The following is a 17,203-nucleotide window of genomic DNA, read 5'->3' on the forward strand; positions in this document are numbered from 1 at the left end:
GTGACCTCGAGCACATCACCTCAACCAAGATGTTATTGGTCACCTCGAGCAAGTCATATCGACCAGGATATTATTGGTCACCTCGACCAGAATAATATGTGGTGACCTCAAGCACATCACTTCGACCAGGAGGTTACCAGGAAGCACGACTCAGTCAAAATATTTTCTCCGAAATATTAGGGACCATATTCTTAGTGGGCTGAAAATTAGTAGTTTTCTTGAGAATTCTAGGGGAGAGGATAAAAACCGCTATAATTTCCTATAAAAACCCGGGGAAGAGGAAGGAAATGGGGGCTATTCTTTTCTCTCTCTCTCTCTCTGGGTGACTGAACCCATTGGACCTTTCTCTCTCTCAACCACTGGGAAATTTCTTTTTCGCTTATAATTTCTTTGAGATTAATTATTTTCAATTATTTACTTAAAAGCTTTTTAAAGCAATCATAATTAAGCCACATGAATTATGGTATTGGTTTTTCCAAGTAAGACTCAAATCGCTGACTTGAGCGTCGGAGGGTTCTCGCTGGAAAAACTTCCGGCGCCTCCTGACTGTTGGTTGTGCTCACAGGCTCACAGGTTATCTGCTCATGGATCGTCTGCTCATGGGTTGTCTGCTCATGGGTTGTCTGCTCATAGATTGTCTGCTCATGGGTTGTCTGCTCACAGAACATCTGCTCATAGAAAATCTGCTCATGGTGCCAACTCATCAGTGGCTTCCCACCAAACAAATTTAATGCTGATGCAGGGATCTGAGATTTGACCAACTCATCCAGATTTCGGCATCAACATGAACATTTACATTACCAGTCTTTATATGCACGACTGTAAACACCCAAGTGTGTTTTCTGCTTCTGTTTGTGATGTTCTCCCCATTATGTATTTTTGCTACCCAAGTTAGTCTTATTATTCAATTGTACACTAGTTGCTACTTCATTCCTTTTAGGGGAAACAAATTCCATTACTGTTTCAGTCTGCCAGCCAGTATTTTGAGTCATTTGTTTTCCCCTTGCTGGAAGAAATACGAGCAAACCTGATGACAAACATGGAAAATGTTTGGGGGGAGTACTTTGACGAGACCAGACGTGATGAGCAGATATCTGGTGGCAAAGTTCTGCGAACAAGCGTATCTTGTAAGAGTCTGGTAGTAGGGGAACAGGAGCAGGAATATTCTGCTCGTCCACGAATATGCCATCCATGAGGCCGGACTCATGTTAGAGGCATAAAGCCATTCCTGCTAAGGGTCGAGGCGAGGAGACCCGGTCAACGACAATTGGCGAGACGTCCTCTCCAATCCGAGAATCAAGGCACGAAGGCCATGCAACCACCCACGATTGCGGAAATGGAGCATCCATTTTCGAGAGGTGGGAAGGTAACGGGCGTGAATGGGGGGGAAGATCTGAACTCAGGAGAAGCCTATAAAAAGGCAGTCAACGAAGGTAAAAAGGTTTAGAATTTTTGATATTATAACTAAGAAAAGAAAGCTCTAAAGAACGGGTACTAGAGAAAAGCCATAAGATTAGTGGCTAGTGTTCCCAAGAGTGCAAAAAAATCTTTATATCTGACTTGAGCGTCGGAGGGTTTACGCCGGGGAAACAACCAGCGTACTCTGACCTACTTCTATGTACGCAGGAACTTTCGGAGAAGAAGCCTTACGAGGAGAGATCCTGGTCGTGGTAGAGTTGATCGAGCAGAGGTCCTGGTCTTGGTAGAGAAGGCAACCAGAATCTCGCATCAACATTTTGGCGCCGTCTGTGGGGAGCTGATAAAAAAGCTTCTGTTGACAGCAAGAAGAGGAGTAAAGCAAGCGGAAAAATGATGGAGGCAGGAGGAAGTAGTGCACAAGGGGGTGATATGAGGCTTAACGATTCCGTGACGCTGAGGGAGATAGCCAGTGAAGCACAGGAAAAAGCCATGTTAGACCGGATGGAACGGATAGAAAAGCAGATGGAGACCCTGACAACCATCCTACATGAGCTACGGAGTGAACGAAGGGGAACCCAAGAGGAAAGGGTGAGAGGTGGTGAAGTGGCACCAGGTCACGATAGTATGAGGAGAAGCCAAACCACCAGGAGATTCGGTGATGAGAGAGGTAACCTATCTCTGCGGGGAGAAATTCATAGAGAGGAAGAGCAACCCCCAGCAAGACAGATTTTTGATGAAGACGACGGGGTGGCGAATGCAGAGGAAACAGAGCTCAGGCAACACTTACATGATGTAGGGCAAGAGCGGGATCAAGTTGCAGCACGTGACCCTGGTCGTGCAGTGCAGCTGGAGAAGGAAGTGCACAGACTAGCGCAGGTAATTGATGACATGCAAGGAAGGAGCAGAGCTCCTGGTTGGAGGATAATGTTGGACGGAGTATTACCGCTCGCAGCAGAGATCATGAGGGCAGTCATTCCAAGAGATTTTTGCCTCCCAGATCTTAGATATTCAGGACGAACTGATCCGTTGGTGCACATAGAGCACTTCAACGACATAACCGGGGTGCAAGGATTATCTCAATCCCAAAGGTACAGGGTGTTTCCATTATCCCTAGAAGGACGTGCACGCGAGTGGTACAGGAAACTTCCTCGGAGGAGCATTAAAACCTTCGAGCAGATGTGCCAGGAATTTACAGAGCAGTTTTGCGGGGCAATGGCACCAGAAGATGACATGAAGGAGTTGAAAAGCATGAAGCAGGGGGAGCAAGAAACCCTTCGGGAATTCATCAAGAGGTTTCATCGTGCTGTCCTCGACTTGGGAGCCTTCAACCACCCTCAGGCATTAAGGGGATTGAAAGAAAGGGTGAAGATAGGAAGGCTGTGGTACAACTTGAGAAGCCCGATTATTCAGACGTATGTAGTCGCATACGAGCAGGCTAAGAGAGACATAGAGATTGAGGAAGAAAAGGCAGCACGGATTAAGACAGACCAGCTAGAAGGCTTGGGAAAGAAAGAGAAGAGAGCATTACCAGGGAATGGGCCGATCAGGAGGAGGGACCACCAGACCTTAGGTAGTGGTGCAGGAGGTCGGGTAACCACTTATCAGCCTCATCAGAGGCATCCACAGTATCAGTGCAGCAGGGCGCAACCTCCTCGCTCACCAGCTAGGGAGCCTTGGAGAAGGCATGACTCGGCATATGGTGGTCTTCATCCACACTCCCACGGTAGTAGAGGGAGCAGACCAGAAGCGCTGCCACCACCTCCAACTTAGAACGGCCCAAATAGAGAAAGGGCAGTGCACATGATCGACCAGAACCAGGACTATGGGCGGTATAATTCTTTGAAGATGTTTCTGGACGAGATGTACGAGGTCATAAAGGACCGGGGATTACTGTACCTCCCTGCCCCAATAACAAAGCTACCCAGCATGAGAGATATGGAACGCTATTGTAAGTTCCATGGCACTCATGGCCATACCACTGCAGAATGCAGAGATCTCAAGACCCATGTTGAAGATTTGGTGAGAAATCGGTACCTGGACGAGTTTATAGATGGGACTTTCCCGATGGTGGCCTCAACATGTGAAGCGGAGCAGAATGACAGAAACTTGAGGCGCGAGCAGCCTGCAGTAAGGGTGATAGCTGGGGGTCCAACATTGGCCGGAGATTCCAACAAATCGAGGAAGAATTATGCTAGATATGCCATGACTAGTAAAGAGGTATTCTTCAACACCCCAGCAGCCAAGCGAGCAAGAATCAGACAAGTGTCAATCATGTGGACGGATGAGGATGAAGAAGGGATTCTATACCCCCACGAGGATGCTTTAGTCATCAAGGCCACTGTTGCTAGCAAGAAGTTTGACCAGATACTGGTTGATACAGGGAGCTCAGTTGATGTGTTATTTAAGTCAACTCTGGAGGAGATGGGAATAGTAGACCGGAAGTTGGAGTACACCAATACTTCCTTGAAGGGGTTTGGAGGAGGAAAGCTGGTCCCTCTAGGTGTGGTCGAGCTGCCTATCACGATTGGGAGCTCCCCGACAGAAAGGACTATGATACTGGACTTTGTGGTGGTGGATGAAGAAGATCCTTACCAGATGATCCTAGGTCGGCCATTTCTGCGGATGAGCAAAGCGGTACTGTCCAACCATTATCTAGCTCTCAAGTACCAGGTGAATGAGGTAGTTGGAGTGGTACGAGGAGACCAGAGAATCGCACGAAGCTGTTACTCCTCGGCAGCAAGAGAAGCAATGCAGATAACATCCCTTGATACCCGAGTGGAAAACAAGAATGGCAGACAAGAACCTGTAGAGGAGCTGGATACAGTAAGCCTGGGACCAGAGAATCCGGGAAAAACGATCAGAATCGGGTCGAGACTTAAGGAAGAGCAAAAGCAGGAGTTGGTGCAATGCTTACAGGCTCATGCAGATGTGTTTGCTTGGACACATGAAGACATGCCAGGGATTGATCCTGAGGTAGCGTGTCATAAGCTGGCAATAAAGAAAGGTGCTGGGGCAGTAAGGCAGAAAAGGAGGTGCTTCAACCAGGAGAGGTATGAGGCTATAAATGACGAGGTGGAGAAACTCTTGAGAGCAGGGTTCATTCGGGAAGTCAATTATCTTGAGTGGATATCGAATGTGGTGTTGGTAAAGAAGGCAAATGGCAAGTGGAGGATGTGTGTAGATTTCATAAATCTCAATAAGGCGTGCCCGAAATACAGCTTTCCTTTATCAAAGATCGACCAGCTAGTAGATTCAACAGCTGGACATGGCCTGTTTAGCTTCATGGACGCGTTTTCGGGATACAACCAAATCCCTATGTACGAGCAGGATGAGGAGAGCACGGCTTTTATTACTAACCAGGGTTTGTTCTGTTACAGGGTAATGTCATTTGGTCTTAAAAATGCTGGGGCCACATACCAGAAGCTGGTGAATAAAGTCTTTAAGCCATTGATGGGGAGAACCATAGAGGTGTACGTGGACGACATGATAACCAAGTCGAAAATCCCGAAGGAACATGTCGGACACCTCGAGGAGACATTCGGGCTTTTGAGGAAGTATAAGATGAAGCTCAACCATGAAAAGTGTGTTTTTGGGGTCGAGTCAGGGAAATTCCTTGGATTCATGGTGAGTCATAGGGGGATCGAATTAAATCCCGAGAAGATCCGGGCGATCGTACAGATGAGGTCTCCTCGTAACCTGAAGGAGATGCAGAGCTTCACGGGGAGGTTGGCGGCATTGAGTCGATTCATATCCAAGGCTACAGATAAGTGTCAGCCATTATTTCAAGTGATAAAGAGGGGAAAGAAAACAGAATGGACCCCAGAATGCGAAGAAGCCTTCCAGAACTTGAAGCAGTACTTGCAGCAAGCACCTCTGCTGTCCACACCGAGGGATGGGGACAAGTTATTTTTGTATTTGGCGGTATCAGATCGGGCCACAAGTTCTGTTCTGGTGAGAGAGGAAGAAGGGGTTCAGTATCCGATATACTACACCAACAAGACCCTACTCGATGCTGAGACCAGATACCCACCGTTGGAGAAATGGGCACTTGCCCTTGTGGTTGTTGCTCGGAAGCTGAGGCCATGCTTTCAAGCATTCCCAGTCTCGGTAATAACAAACCAGCCATTGCGTCAAACTCTGCATAAGCCAGATGCTTCTGGTCGGCTCGTCAAGTGGGTTATAGAGTTGAGCGAGTTTGACATAGACTACAAACCCTGAGCAGCGATAAAGGCTCGGGCAATGGCCGATTTCGTAGCAGAATTCACAGAGCCTGAAATATGTTTTGACCAACTGGATATTGCTACAGACAGCAGAATGGGGAATCGATCTGATTGGCCCGTTGCCAAAGGGACGAGGAGCAGCAACACATGCAATAGTTGCGATAGACTACTTCACGAAATGGATAGAGGTAGAAGCCCTCAGCAGGATCACAGAGAAGAAGACAACAGACTTCGTGTGGAGAAACCTAGTCTGTCGGTACGGGATCCCCTATGCCTTGGTAACGGATAATGGCAGGCAGTTCGATAATCACAGCTTCAGGAATTTCTGCCAGAACCTCGGGATAGAGTTGAAGTATTGCTCGCCTGCTCACCCTCAATCAAATGGACAAGTAGAAGCAGCCAACAAGATGATCAAAAGGCTTTTGAAAACCAGGCTTGGAGCAAAAAAGGGCGCATGGGTTGAAGAGCTATTAGGTGTTTTATGGGCATACAGGACAACCCACAAAACAGCAACTGGAGAAACACTATTCGCCTTGGCCTTCGGACATGAAGCGGTCGTACCAGCCGAGATAGGAACAACCACGCACCGGACAGATCATTTCGATGAGCAGGAGAACAACGAGCAGATGTGCCTGAATTTGGATTTGCAACCAGAGAAGAGGGACCAAGCATCGAAGCGATCAGCCATTTACCAGCAGAGGGTAGCTCGGTATTACAACCAGAAGGTGAATGTACGGCAGTTCAGGGTTGGAGATTGGGTGCTGAGGAGAGTGAATCAGAACACCAAGGACCCGACCCAAGGAGTGCTTGGACTAAATTGGGAGGGGCCATATAGAGTCAAGCAGATAGTAGGACCCGGAGCCTACAAGTTGGTTCGCACGAACGGCCATAAGGTGAAACGCCCATGGAACGCAGCACACCTCAGAAAATATTTCCAGTAAGACTTGTTCATGTTTTAAAGTTATTTCTGTTCGTGCTCGTTGTCTTTTATTTTTATGTCAAAGTAATCTCATGTAAGCCGAATTCAGCAACAAATGAATCAATGAGGAATTTCAGTCAAATGTACTGTTGAAAAAGTTTCTAAGGCATGCAAAGGCTCACAAAGTCTCAAAGCCTATTTATGGCAAGACCAGAAGCCAAGCGTGCCAGGATCTGCTCGACCACGTGAAGGCGAGCAGAATCCCCAAGCATCGAAATATTTTCTAAGGCATGCAAAGGCTCACCAAGTCTCAAAGTCTGTCTATGGCGAGACCAGAAGTCAAGCGTGCCAGGATTTGCTCAACCACGCGAAGGCGAGCAGAATCCCAAGACATGCAAAAAACTAAGTCTGAAAGCCAATCATGTGGCAAGACCATATGCCAAGCCAGAGCCTGCTCGACCAAACGAAGATGAGCAGACTCTCAAACGGAAAAATAACTCGTAAATACAACACAAGGAAGTAATCAAAAACATTTTTATTAATTTGTCAATAACTAACAAAGCTGATAATCTTCACACACATTTTTCATTACAACACAAGAAACATGTTCAAGAAGACGGCGGGTCAGTAAGCCGAGCAGCATCAGTTGGCTGGACCACCTCAGGTGCAGGGGGGTATCACCAGTTGCGTCTGGGGGAGTACTCGCCTCACCAACATCAGCAGGGATTGCATGAAGAGGAGAGTTTTCCTCCTCAACCACAATTGGCACCACCTCTTCGGCATCTTCTTTTGCGGCCTCCTCATCCATATGTTGAGCAACACCAGCTGCAAGGTCATCCATCTTCAGATCAGGATGCTGCTTCCCGATGACAGCCATGATGCAACGATAGGAATGCCGAAGTCCCTGGTCGTACTGGTTGTCAATTTACTTTTCCAAGTTCTCGACCTGAACCCGGTGGAAATCACGAAGAGATTCAAGCTGAGCTTCATACATAGCCTTCTGCCTTTGCAGATCCTCCTTGACCTTAGCCAGCTCTTCCTCGAGGGTAATGGCCTTTGCTTGGGCAAGAGATTCTCGCTCAATCAACTTCAGATTCTCAAGGTTCAAGTCTCCTGCTTTCTTCTCGGCAACGTCAGCTCTGGTCGTCGCCGATTGAATGTCCTCCTTCATCTTCCGGTCGTAACGGCCAACCTTGGCCTTATAGTAAGTGGCCATACAACTGAGATGGAAGGCGCTATACTGCATGGCCCCCACCAGCTCACTCAGGCTGCAGCCATCAAAGTCCTCCAGGTCCTTCTTGCTCACGAGTTTAGATAGCTCGTTGAGATAAGGGACCAAATGCTCTACTCGGTTGTCAGATGAACGAGATCTAGGCCCGACCGGAGGAGAAAAGGAAGTAGGATCAGTGGTTGCTCCACTAGTTTCTCCGACTTTGGCAGGAGGAGGAGGTAGAGTCTTCAAGGGAGGAACCTGCTGCACAATGTTCACCCGCTTCGCAGTAGGAGCGTCCTTGCTCTGGTCCCTCTTCGCAGTTTGAGGTCGATGACGTTTCCGAGTCAGAGCCCCAATCACAGCATCCTCCATCTTATGGCCGGGGGGCACCAAACAAGACTCGAGTAGGTTATAAGTAGTTATCAGCTCTCGGCTCGAGCAGGAATTGGCCAGTACAACCTCGACCCGTTTGAGCTGATCAGGTTGGAGTGGGAAGTGAACACCCCAAGAACCTGCAATACAAACAGACACTTGGTTAGAGACAAACCAGTAAAGCGAGAACAATTATGGATACGAGACATCTAAAGCGAGCAGGCAACCTAGGACCACGAAACGGGGTGGGACGCGATAATCCTTCCCGTCAATCTGTGCAACTTGACCCCAGGGACCCCCAGCAAAAAAGAACTTTCTCTTCCAATTCCCACCACCACCAGTAGGGAGGTCGGTTATGGGTTTCCTGGTCTTAGTACTTGATTGGAAGTAATACCAGCCAGCATCTTTGGGGCTGCTTTTCAGCTGGTACAGGTGCTTCACCTCATCAACTGTGGGCTCGCTTTGGCAACATCTGTCCCACAATATGAACAGACCAGAGAGTACTCTCCACCTGTTGGGGTTCAGCTGACCAGGAGCTAGATTTAGCCCATTAAGAATCCGGGCAAAGTAGGGTTGCAAGGGACACCTCAGCCCATACTTAAAACTCTCCAAAAATAAGGTAACGTATCCCCTAGGAGGCCGGCTAGGGGTATCCTTCTTTCCTGGGATCTTAAGAGGTATTTCACCAGGAATACTATACCTAAGCCGGAGGTCAGTGAGCTCGTCAAACGTGGTCGTGCACGTCATGTAATCAATGGCGTAATCCCGTGATAGGACTCTACCTCCTACTGTACTCCGCCCTTCTGGTCGCGATGTTCCTGATGGGGACACCTCACCACAATCACCTCCTCGATCCTCACTCAGGGTGTTTTTCGAGCCAGAAGACCCCTCATCACCGCTGTTTCCGCTCGAGGAGGTTGTTTGGGGGTACATCCTCCTAGCGCTAGTCCCAACACTAGGTCTAATGGGTTCTAAGGGGATCCCGGGATCAAAGGCAGGATCAGTGAGCAGACTAGGCAGGAAATCTAACTCGTCGTCATCAACCTCAATGACTTTCTTTTTACCTTTCGACATCTCCTAAACTACGACCAGAGCAATATCACCAAACACTACCCAAACAAAACAAAGAGAAAGGAAATTTTCTATAGCAATCTAGGAACGAGAAAATAGAGGTAATATCTGCAGTTGAGGCCCGGCGGAGTAGAGGCAGGGACAATAGCTTCTACGTCGAGGGAAAAAGGTTATTCAGTCACCGGAGAAGTAAAAGAAGGCTGAAAGATGAATTTCGTCTTTGGGATTTTTAGGTTCCTTAATGAGAAATAAACCCACGGGCTGTCAGCATTTAAGGGCACGAGTTCCAAGGGTCACATAGCCAGCGGTTTGAAATTCAAATGGAGGGACAGATCTCTGCCACATCACCTCACCCGCAATTTAATGCGACACGACTCCTCAAGACTTCTTCCTATCCCGCGCAAATCAGAACTGATGAGTTTCTACTGCTGGTCCACTACATTACCCAATACCAGAAACTAGGGGACCGGTGTTTGGGGGGAGTACTTCGACGAGACCAGACGTGATGAGCAGATATCTGGTGGCAGAGTTCTGCGAACATGTGTATCTTGTAAGAGTCTGGTAGCAGGAGAACAGGAGCAGGAATATTCTGCTCGTCCACGAATATGCCATCCACGAGGCCGGACTCCTGTTAGAGGCATAAAGTCATTCCTGCTAAGGGTCGAGGCGAGGAGACCCGGTCAACGACAGTTGGCGAGACGTCCTCTCCAATCCGAGAATCAAGGCACGAAGGCCATGCAACCACCCAAGATTGCGGAAACGGAGCATCCATTTTCGAGAGGTGGGAAGGTAATGGGCGTGAATGGGGAGGGAAGATCTGAACTCATGAGAAGCCTATAAAAAGGCAGCCAACGAAGGTAAAAAGGTTTAGAATTTTTGATATTATAACTAAGAAAAGAAAGCTCTAAAGAACGGGTACTAGAGAAAAGCCATAAGATTAGTGGCTAGTGTTCCCAAGAGCACAAAAAAACCTTCGTATCTGACTTGAGCGTTGGAGGGTTTACGCCGGGGAAACAACCGGCGTACTCTGACCTGCTTCTGTGTACGCAGGAACTTTCGGAGAAGAAGCCTTACGAGGAGAGATCCTGGTCGTGGTAGAGTTGATCGAGCAGAGGTCCTGGTCTTGGTAGAGAAGGCAACCAGAATCTCGCATCAACAGAAAAAATTTCAAAAGCAGCTTTCGCCCAAGTGGTTGCTTTATGGGATTCCAAGCCATGTGGATCAATGTAGTACATCATTAATATAGATGCTTTTGAATAGTAATTACTAGAGAAATAGATTCAGTAATCTTGGCAAAGAGCCTTACGAAAAACTGCCAGGGCATATTTTGGTTCTTGCAAATGCTAGGCCTGAAACTGCTTCTGATTTGCAGAGGGTGGGAAGGATGTGGACTTCTGTATCAGTCACAATTGTAACAGAGGATGAGAATGAGGTTGATACTAGTTCCACGTATTTTAAAGGCAATGCAACCGAAGAAATCCAAATTGAAGGAGCAAAGAAATCATTTTTTGTGATTTTCTTGACAAATAGAACCTCTAACAGAAGAATATGGAACTCCTCACATATGGAGGGAAATTTGAAGATTATCAAGGAACTTCTGTGCACTGGTTCTGGGGTAAGTGTTTTGGAGTTGATCTTTTAGATTATGATCTTTCTTGATAACATATAACTAGATTACCTTCACCAGTTTGGAAGGTCCTTTTATATGAGGGGATGCAAGATGAATTGAATGTATTATACCTTCAAAGTAGGATAACATGATTGTCTTTTAGGGTCATTGAATATGCTTCTGCCTTCCGACATTAGCTGCTGATTGATTATTAAACTTTCATCGCGAGTGTCAGGTTGATGAAACTTGCGAACTCTGTTCTATGCAAAGTGGGGGCATCTGGAATGAGATATTTGTTCCTAGTTTACCTTGTACCCTCAATGATTCACAAGTAGAGGCTGTGTTTTTACTGTCTTCATCAAGTGCATTGCAACCACAAGGCCACAGCCCAACTTATATGACTTTCAGGGTCATCGACATGTCTTATCTTATCGTATTGAGAGGCTCGCAGAGTGCTTTGCACCACTCACTGGTTGGAGGTATTGCTTTGCTTCCATGATAGACTTCCTTGAAGATTGTGTTTCTGATTATCGTATCTTTTTGGAAAATGAATTGATGAAGTAAATGAAGATATCAGTGGAAACATAATCAAAGAGAGAGAATACGGGAAGGAAGCTGATGCGAGCAATGTGGAGATTAAACCATTTCTTAAGTTTGTCAGAGATAGATTTAAATGTATTGCAGCTCCACTTAAGAGTTGCATTGTTAACTTTTGTACTCGTATACCCAAATGTTACATGACTTACATTGGGGAAGATAATTTTCATGTCATGGCAAACTCTATAAGTTTACTTGATTCTTTTGAAACCTTACTGTTTGAAGACAACTTGTTCGCATTGAGTTCTATCCATTGAATATAGTTGAGTGAACGTGAATATGTTCCGCATTTAATGACTGGTATAGTGAAGATAGTAAAGTTGTGATTCGGATGAGTTTTTATTACTTTTTTGTTTTTTATTTTGTCAACCAAACTAATCAATAAATAATGAAAAATTAAAAGATGATCAATAATTGTCATTAATAGGTCGAACATCAGTAGAAAAAAAAAACAAAAATTAGCCCTTAATTTCTTATGTGAAAGGTCCAAATTAATGACAATCGTAGAGCAAACTTATAAAGATAGTTGTATTAAATAAATAAATAACATAAAATAATAAAGGGGTAAAATACTTCTTGCATCATAACAATCTCTTTTAAATCTACTTAAGAAGTATCGTACTGATAACGTGTTATAGATCCACCTAAGAAGTATCGTAGTGATTATAAAGCCATTGGAAATAAGATGAAATAAAAGGAATGAAATGAAATAAGATAAAGCACGTTGCGGACTGAAGAGGAAAGTGAAAGATATACCGCTGTACCAATATTATGCATCGATTATTAAGCCTAGCGTATGTGCATAACCTGAAAGTCACGAGACGCTAAGCTGTTATCCTGTTATCATAATTCATATGCATACAATACACAATTTGCCAATTCAATTGCACGATATTAAAGCTGAAGTATAGAAGTTAACTGTCTATAGAGCAAAGAGTTATACGCGGAATTGTATGTTCCCTTCACAACTTAATTTGCAACAGGGCTATTTTTGTTTCTTGCCACCTTTCTTCTTCTTGTTTTTCTTGGACTTGCTCGTTCCCGCCCTATTACTTACGGGTTTCTGACTGCTGCCTTGGGCTTCAGAAGCACTGGTTGCTGATGTAGGTATAATCTTTCCCTCATGCGAACCGCTACATTCATCAGCATTGCTATCAGTGTTTTCGACATTAACATTGCCAGCTGATGCAACGCCAGTCTCTAGTGACTTGCCTTTACAATTTATGTATTGCTGAAATAGCAGATTCAAGAGAGGTTCCAGTTTCGGTCTGCTTGACTGCAATCTCTCGTAAATTTCTACCAGTGTGGAAAGGTGCTCGTGTTTCCAGTCACTGAAGAAATTATACATTCAAAAGTGAGTGATAATGAGAACTAAAATAATACATCAGCAATGACTAAACAAATGCAGATTCAAGTTGCCTTCTAAAATAAGAACTAATATAACTTGCCACCAATAATTCTGGAAATATATATAAAAAACAGGTGTTTGGTTCGTGAACTGTGCAAATCAGCTTCCATTTTTCAACTGACCTCATCACACCATCAAGTGCTGCATCAAGTTTTTTCAAATCTTCAAGCATGCGTGCTGCTTCATCCCATCGGCTTTTATCTTCACCATGAAAAGAGTTTTTCTGAAAGCATCCATCCAATGCAGCAGATAAAAGTTGAATACTTTTCTTCACATCCTCCTGAAAGATACACTTACGAATAAATCAACAAACAAAAATGGCATTCACAGAAATGTGCTCAGAACATTAAAATGAAGACAACTGAAGTGTGAAAACAGTTTGGCATCACCTTAATGGTTGAGGATTTGAACACGATGGTCTTTGTGTCTATTCCATTGTCTTCAAACTCCAGTGCTTCAAAAATATTCCAGAATTGTTTGAGTTTAACCGGCAGGTCACCCGCTTTTACCTCCAATGTAGTTATTTCCAGATCTTGCACAGGAGCAGAACTAGAAGAAATACTTGAACTCTTCCCTTGTTCATAACAGTCTGGGTACAGTACATTGCTCTGTAAGTTTGTGGCTTTCATTTTAGCAGCTCCAGCATGACCTCGAGATGCTTCAATTACTGGAAACAAGATCTCTAATATGTCTTCCTTCCTTTTGGTGACCATGTCTACAAAAATTGCATCTGGACATGCAAATTTCGGACAATTATCTCCCAAACTCACAAGGACAAGGGGATTGCCAATCTTTTTAAATGCTTCAGCAATAACATTCAGAAGGTTACGTTTTCGTCTTCTGCGGAGGGCATCATAAAATTCCCATGGTAATTTATTGCGGATGTAGCTCATACCCAGCAGGTCAATAAGCAAATTTAGAGAATGCCCACCAAAGTTCAAATGAAGCAAAGAGATTATGACAACCAATCTCAAAACCACCAATGAGTGGTACTGTTTATTTTTTGTATGAGATTTTTGAATCCACTCAATCATTTCCCTCTCCTTGTATATGAAGTTCTGTACAACAGTGACAACAAAATCAAGTACAACTCCAAAGAACTGTTGAACTTCAGTCAATGAGCTGCATGTTGAAATGGTGTTCCCTTCCTGGTAGATAAGCCAATCAACAAAAGATGACTTCGTAGTAAAAATATAGCCTTTCAAGCTAGACAATAAAATCAGAAAACGCTCAATGAGATACAAGAAATTAGCAGGTGTTATATAGTCCTCTCCCCTCCAGTTGGCACTATAAGTATCTACCAGAGCTCGATAGAATTTCGAAATATGAGACACCCCTTTCAATTCATCAGAGTTATTATACGAAGCAGATTCCTGACAAGATTCTAATCCCATATTCCAAGAGAGACTCTCGAAAAATTCCTTCCATGGTGAATTTTCATCAAACCGTTTTGCAACTCTCTCATATACAGCATTACCCAGCTTACCAGACCCAAGAATCGTTACAACTGTGGTTCCAATTTGCCCATAAGATGGAATACCTTTCAAACCAATGTTTTTAAAAATAACTTCTTTGATGATATTCTTATAAGACTCAGTTCCTCTCAGAGTAATCATATTCATTTTCAGTGATTCTCGCCAGTCCACAGGAAATATGAAGTCAAAGAAATGCTCAGTTGATAGTTCAACAAATTTCTGCAGTATTTTTTCATCATAGTACCGGCGGTTCAGATATTCGGAACTCAAAAGAAATTTTGCAACCTCGTAGATACAAGTAAGATGCAGTACTTGGGAAAACACAGTTGGTGAATTCTTGGATAACTGCTTATGAAGGGCTTCAAGATTGCCCAAGACCTTCATACCAACAGAAAGCAACTCAGAACTCCAATAACTCCTTCCAGCTGAGACAAGCTGATGGACATTGATAGCGGCCAACTTCCCTCTTCTTGGAGCATGTCTATTGTCCAAAGTGCTCACCCACTCAGCATCACTGTTCAACAAAAGATATATGGTATTCAGATTATCGTACTGCTTCCACACACCAAGATAATTCAAGCAAAAATCTCCATAACTTCTATAGTCATTAGCATCCTGACTTTTGAGACATCCCAGATACTCAAATACATTCACGATCATACCCTTCCAGTAGTCCCAAAAGTAGACCAAAGTCTGAACAGTAACCCAGTTTCTACAAATTGTCTCCTCTGAATATGCTTTGAGATCTAAAACAAATTCATCTTCCCACCCATATTTACAGGAATTTGTTTTCAGATGACAATCAAGAATCTTTCTAGCTGATAAAGTTTCACCGCAAATACTCTGATGTCTCTTAGAAGCATTCAACTGTTGATTCATGATAAATAGGTCACTCTCATCATTTGACAAAATACTGGCCTCAGTACAAACAAATTCATAGAATTGGTTTGAGTTACTCTTTGCCAGTGACTTTGCTTTTTCAAAAAGCTCCTTCTTCTCTGTAAATTGCTTCAGGGGCCAGCCTTTGCTCCCAGGAGACCAAAGGGAGTTGGAAAGCACATAGTTGAGAGTGAGATTACATGCTTCCTTGAAATTTCCAGCCTTCTGTAACAAATCCGCTGTAAGAAGAATATCCCCAGTCAGTCGTGCAATATTTGCAGCATCCATGAAGTTTCCTGCTTCTTCTTCCAACACCAGAAGCTCATCAAAGCAACTTTTAGACTTCAAAAAGTTGCGCATCAAATCCATGGAATGAAAAGCTTTGACAAATTTCATCATGGATTTTTTATCATTGAGTTGATAGTAATGAAGAGCACAACTCTGTAGAAAGTCTTGTTCAACTTTGTTTATTTCCTTGCTTCTTCTAACTAGACCAACGTCTGTATCAGCATGCTGTTTCCAGTAGTTGATGTATTGCAAACCAATTTCAAAAAGTTCTCCTCTGGAGCAAACAGCCAAACATTCTGAGAAAAAATTTCCCCTGGCATAAACTTCAGCTGCATGCTTATATTGTCCTGCCAGAAAAAAACACTCCCCAGCTTTTTCCAGCTCTGGTTTCCCACATCTTTCCTCATAAATCTTACCTGCAGGAATATGAAAATTAATCTAACTGACAAATTTACAGCCTCAGAAGTAGTACAAAAAAACATCGTCAAGTGATTTTTGTTACTTTTCACATTAATTACTATAATTAAGGCAAGAGTTTCTAGGGGAAAAGTTAGGCAAAAGCAGAAAAAAAAAATAAATGCAAACAAACAAACTAAGCAAATAACTCAGTATCTAAATTTAAAATAGAAGTCAAGTTCCATTTTTTACAGTTCATCATGATCCAGATATTGAACCATCCATAAACGAAAATTCAAAACTCATAATAGCTCATTTAATATCAAACTTTCTGAAAGATTGCAGCCGTCTCAAGCAGATTGGATACAGACATTGTGCAAATAACTTTTATCACTTCAACCGGCATATCCAACAGAAAAGGAAGAGGGTGGGCGCTACTACAAGATAAGCTGTATGCAGTACAGAGCATAACAAGAAATAAAATGGAAAGTCCTTGTTCACAATGAAAACAAATTTTATACTCAAACCGTCCACCAACAAATAGTATCAAGTAGAATGAACAACTGAGATTACAGGCCATTTCATGACACAGTATCTTAGACTGCGAGTGAATATTTTGATATCTCATTCCGATCAAAATATTCAATAATTGGGAATATTGACAATTACTTTATTGTAAGTTATTATCACGTTGTACACCTTTTGTCTGCAGATTCTGGAAAAATGCAATTAACTAAACTTTTTAAAGTTATTTCTGAATCGAAGCATTCAACAGAACAGGAAACACAAAATAACCATCCACAAGCTTAAAACAAATCAGGAGTTGATCTATAATCCACAAAGTATCAGAATTCACCATCAGACAGATTGGATATGATGAGGTAACTTTTAAGTTACAGAGAGAAGATAGCAAGAAAAAAATTTCAGCCGTAACATGGCATTATATTCCATCAACACTAAATTTTAAATTCATACCTGCTCTTTCATACTCCCCCAAGTCATAAAAACACTTGGCAGCAGAATCAGCCTTGCCTATGGCTTCAAAAATATTAGCAGCTTCCCTAAGAATAACATTAGCCTCCAGAGGGTTTGAACTTCTAATATGATCAGATGCGGCCTTGAGGCCTGTTGCTTTAGACCTTCCTTCCCAATAGGTATCCTTAGCTTTTTCGAAGCATATAGTTGCCATTTCATAGTTATTCTCATAAAACAGCTGAACACAGCAAATGATTAGTGGAAAGGAAAAATAATATACGATTTGACAAGGTTCAAACATCCATCTCACTCTTACTAGAAATAGAATGCAGGGTATCAACATCAAATTCCATTTAGAAGGC

General features: G+C 43.6%; 1 protein-coding gene across 1 annotated transcript; it reads right to left on the minus strand.

The window, feature by feature from the left end:
* Positions 1 to 12,248: 12,248 nt before the first annotated feature.
* On the minus strand, positions 12,249 to 17,073 carry LOC112099146. The gene is made up of 4 exons (XM_024186255.1): positions 16,842 to 17,073; positions 13,218 to 15,886; positions 12,951 to 13,108; positions 12,249 to 12,751 (listed from the first exon to the last, which is right to left on the minus strand). Exons 1-4 carry the CDS (start codon positions 17,053 to 17,055, stop codon positions 12,406 to 12,408), a joined length of 3,387 nt encoding a protein of 1,128 aa, XP_024042023.1. The 5' UTR covers positions 17,056 to 17,073; the 3' UTR covers positions 12,249 to 12,405.
* Between the last annotated feature and the right edge of the window lie 130 nt (positions 17,074 to 17,203).

This window comes from Citrus clementina, unplaced genomic scaffold (genome assembly GCF_000493195.1).
Source record: "Citrus clementina cultivar Clemenules unplaced genomic scaffold, Citrus_clementina_v1.0 scaffold_9, whole genome shotgun sequence".
Lineage (NCBI taxonomy): Eukaryota > Viridiplantae > Streptophyta > Magnoliopsida > Sapindales > Rutaceae > Citrus > Citrus x clementina.

Excerpts from the sequence above, each read along its gene's own strand:
- LOC112099146 (XM_024186255.1), bottom strand. The coding sequence starts at position 17,055 with ATGGCAACTATATGCTTCGAAAAAGCTAAGGATACCTATTGGGAAGGA. Across the intron at positions 15,887-16,841 it reads GGGGGAGTATGAAAGAGCAG|GTAAGATTTATGAGGAAAGA; the intron begins GTATGAATTTAA and ends ATATTCCTGCAG. Across the intron at positions 12,752-12,950 it reads GCACTTGATGGTGTGATGAG|TGACTGGAAACACGAGCACC; the intron begins GTCAGTTGAAAA and ends TAATTTCTTCAG.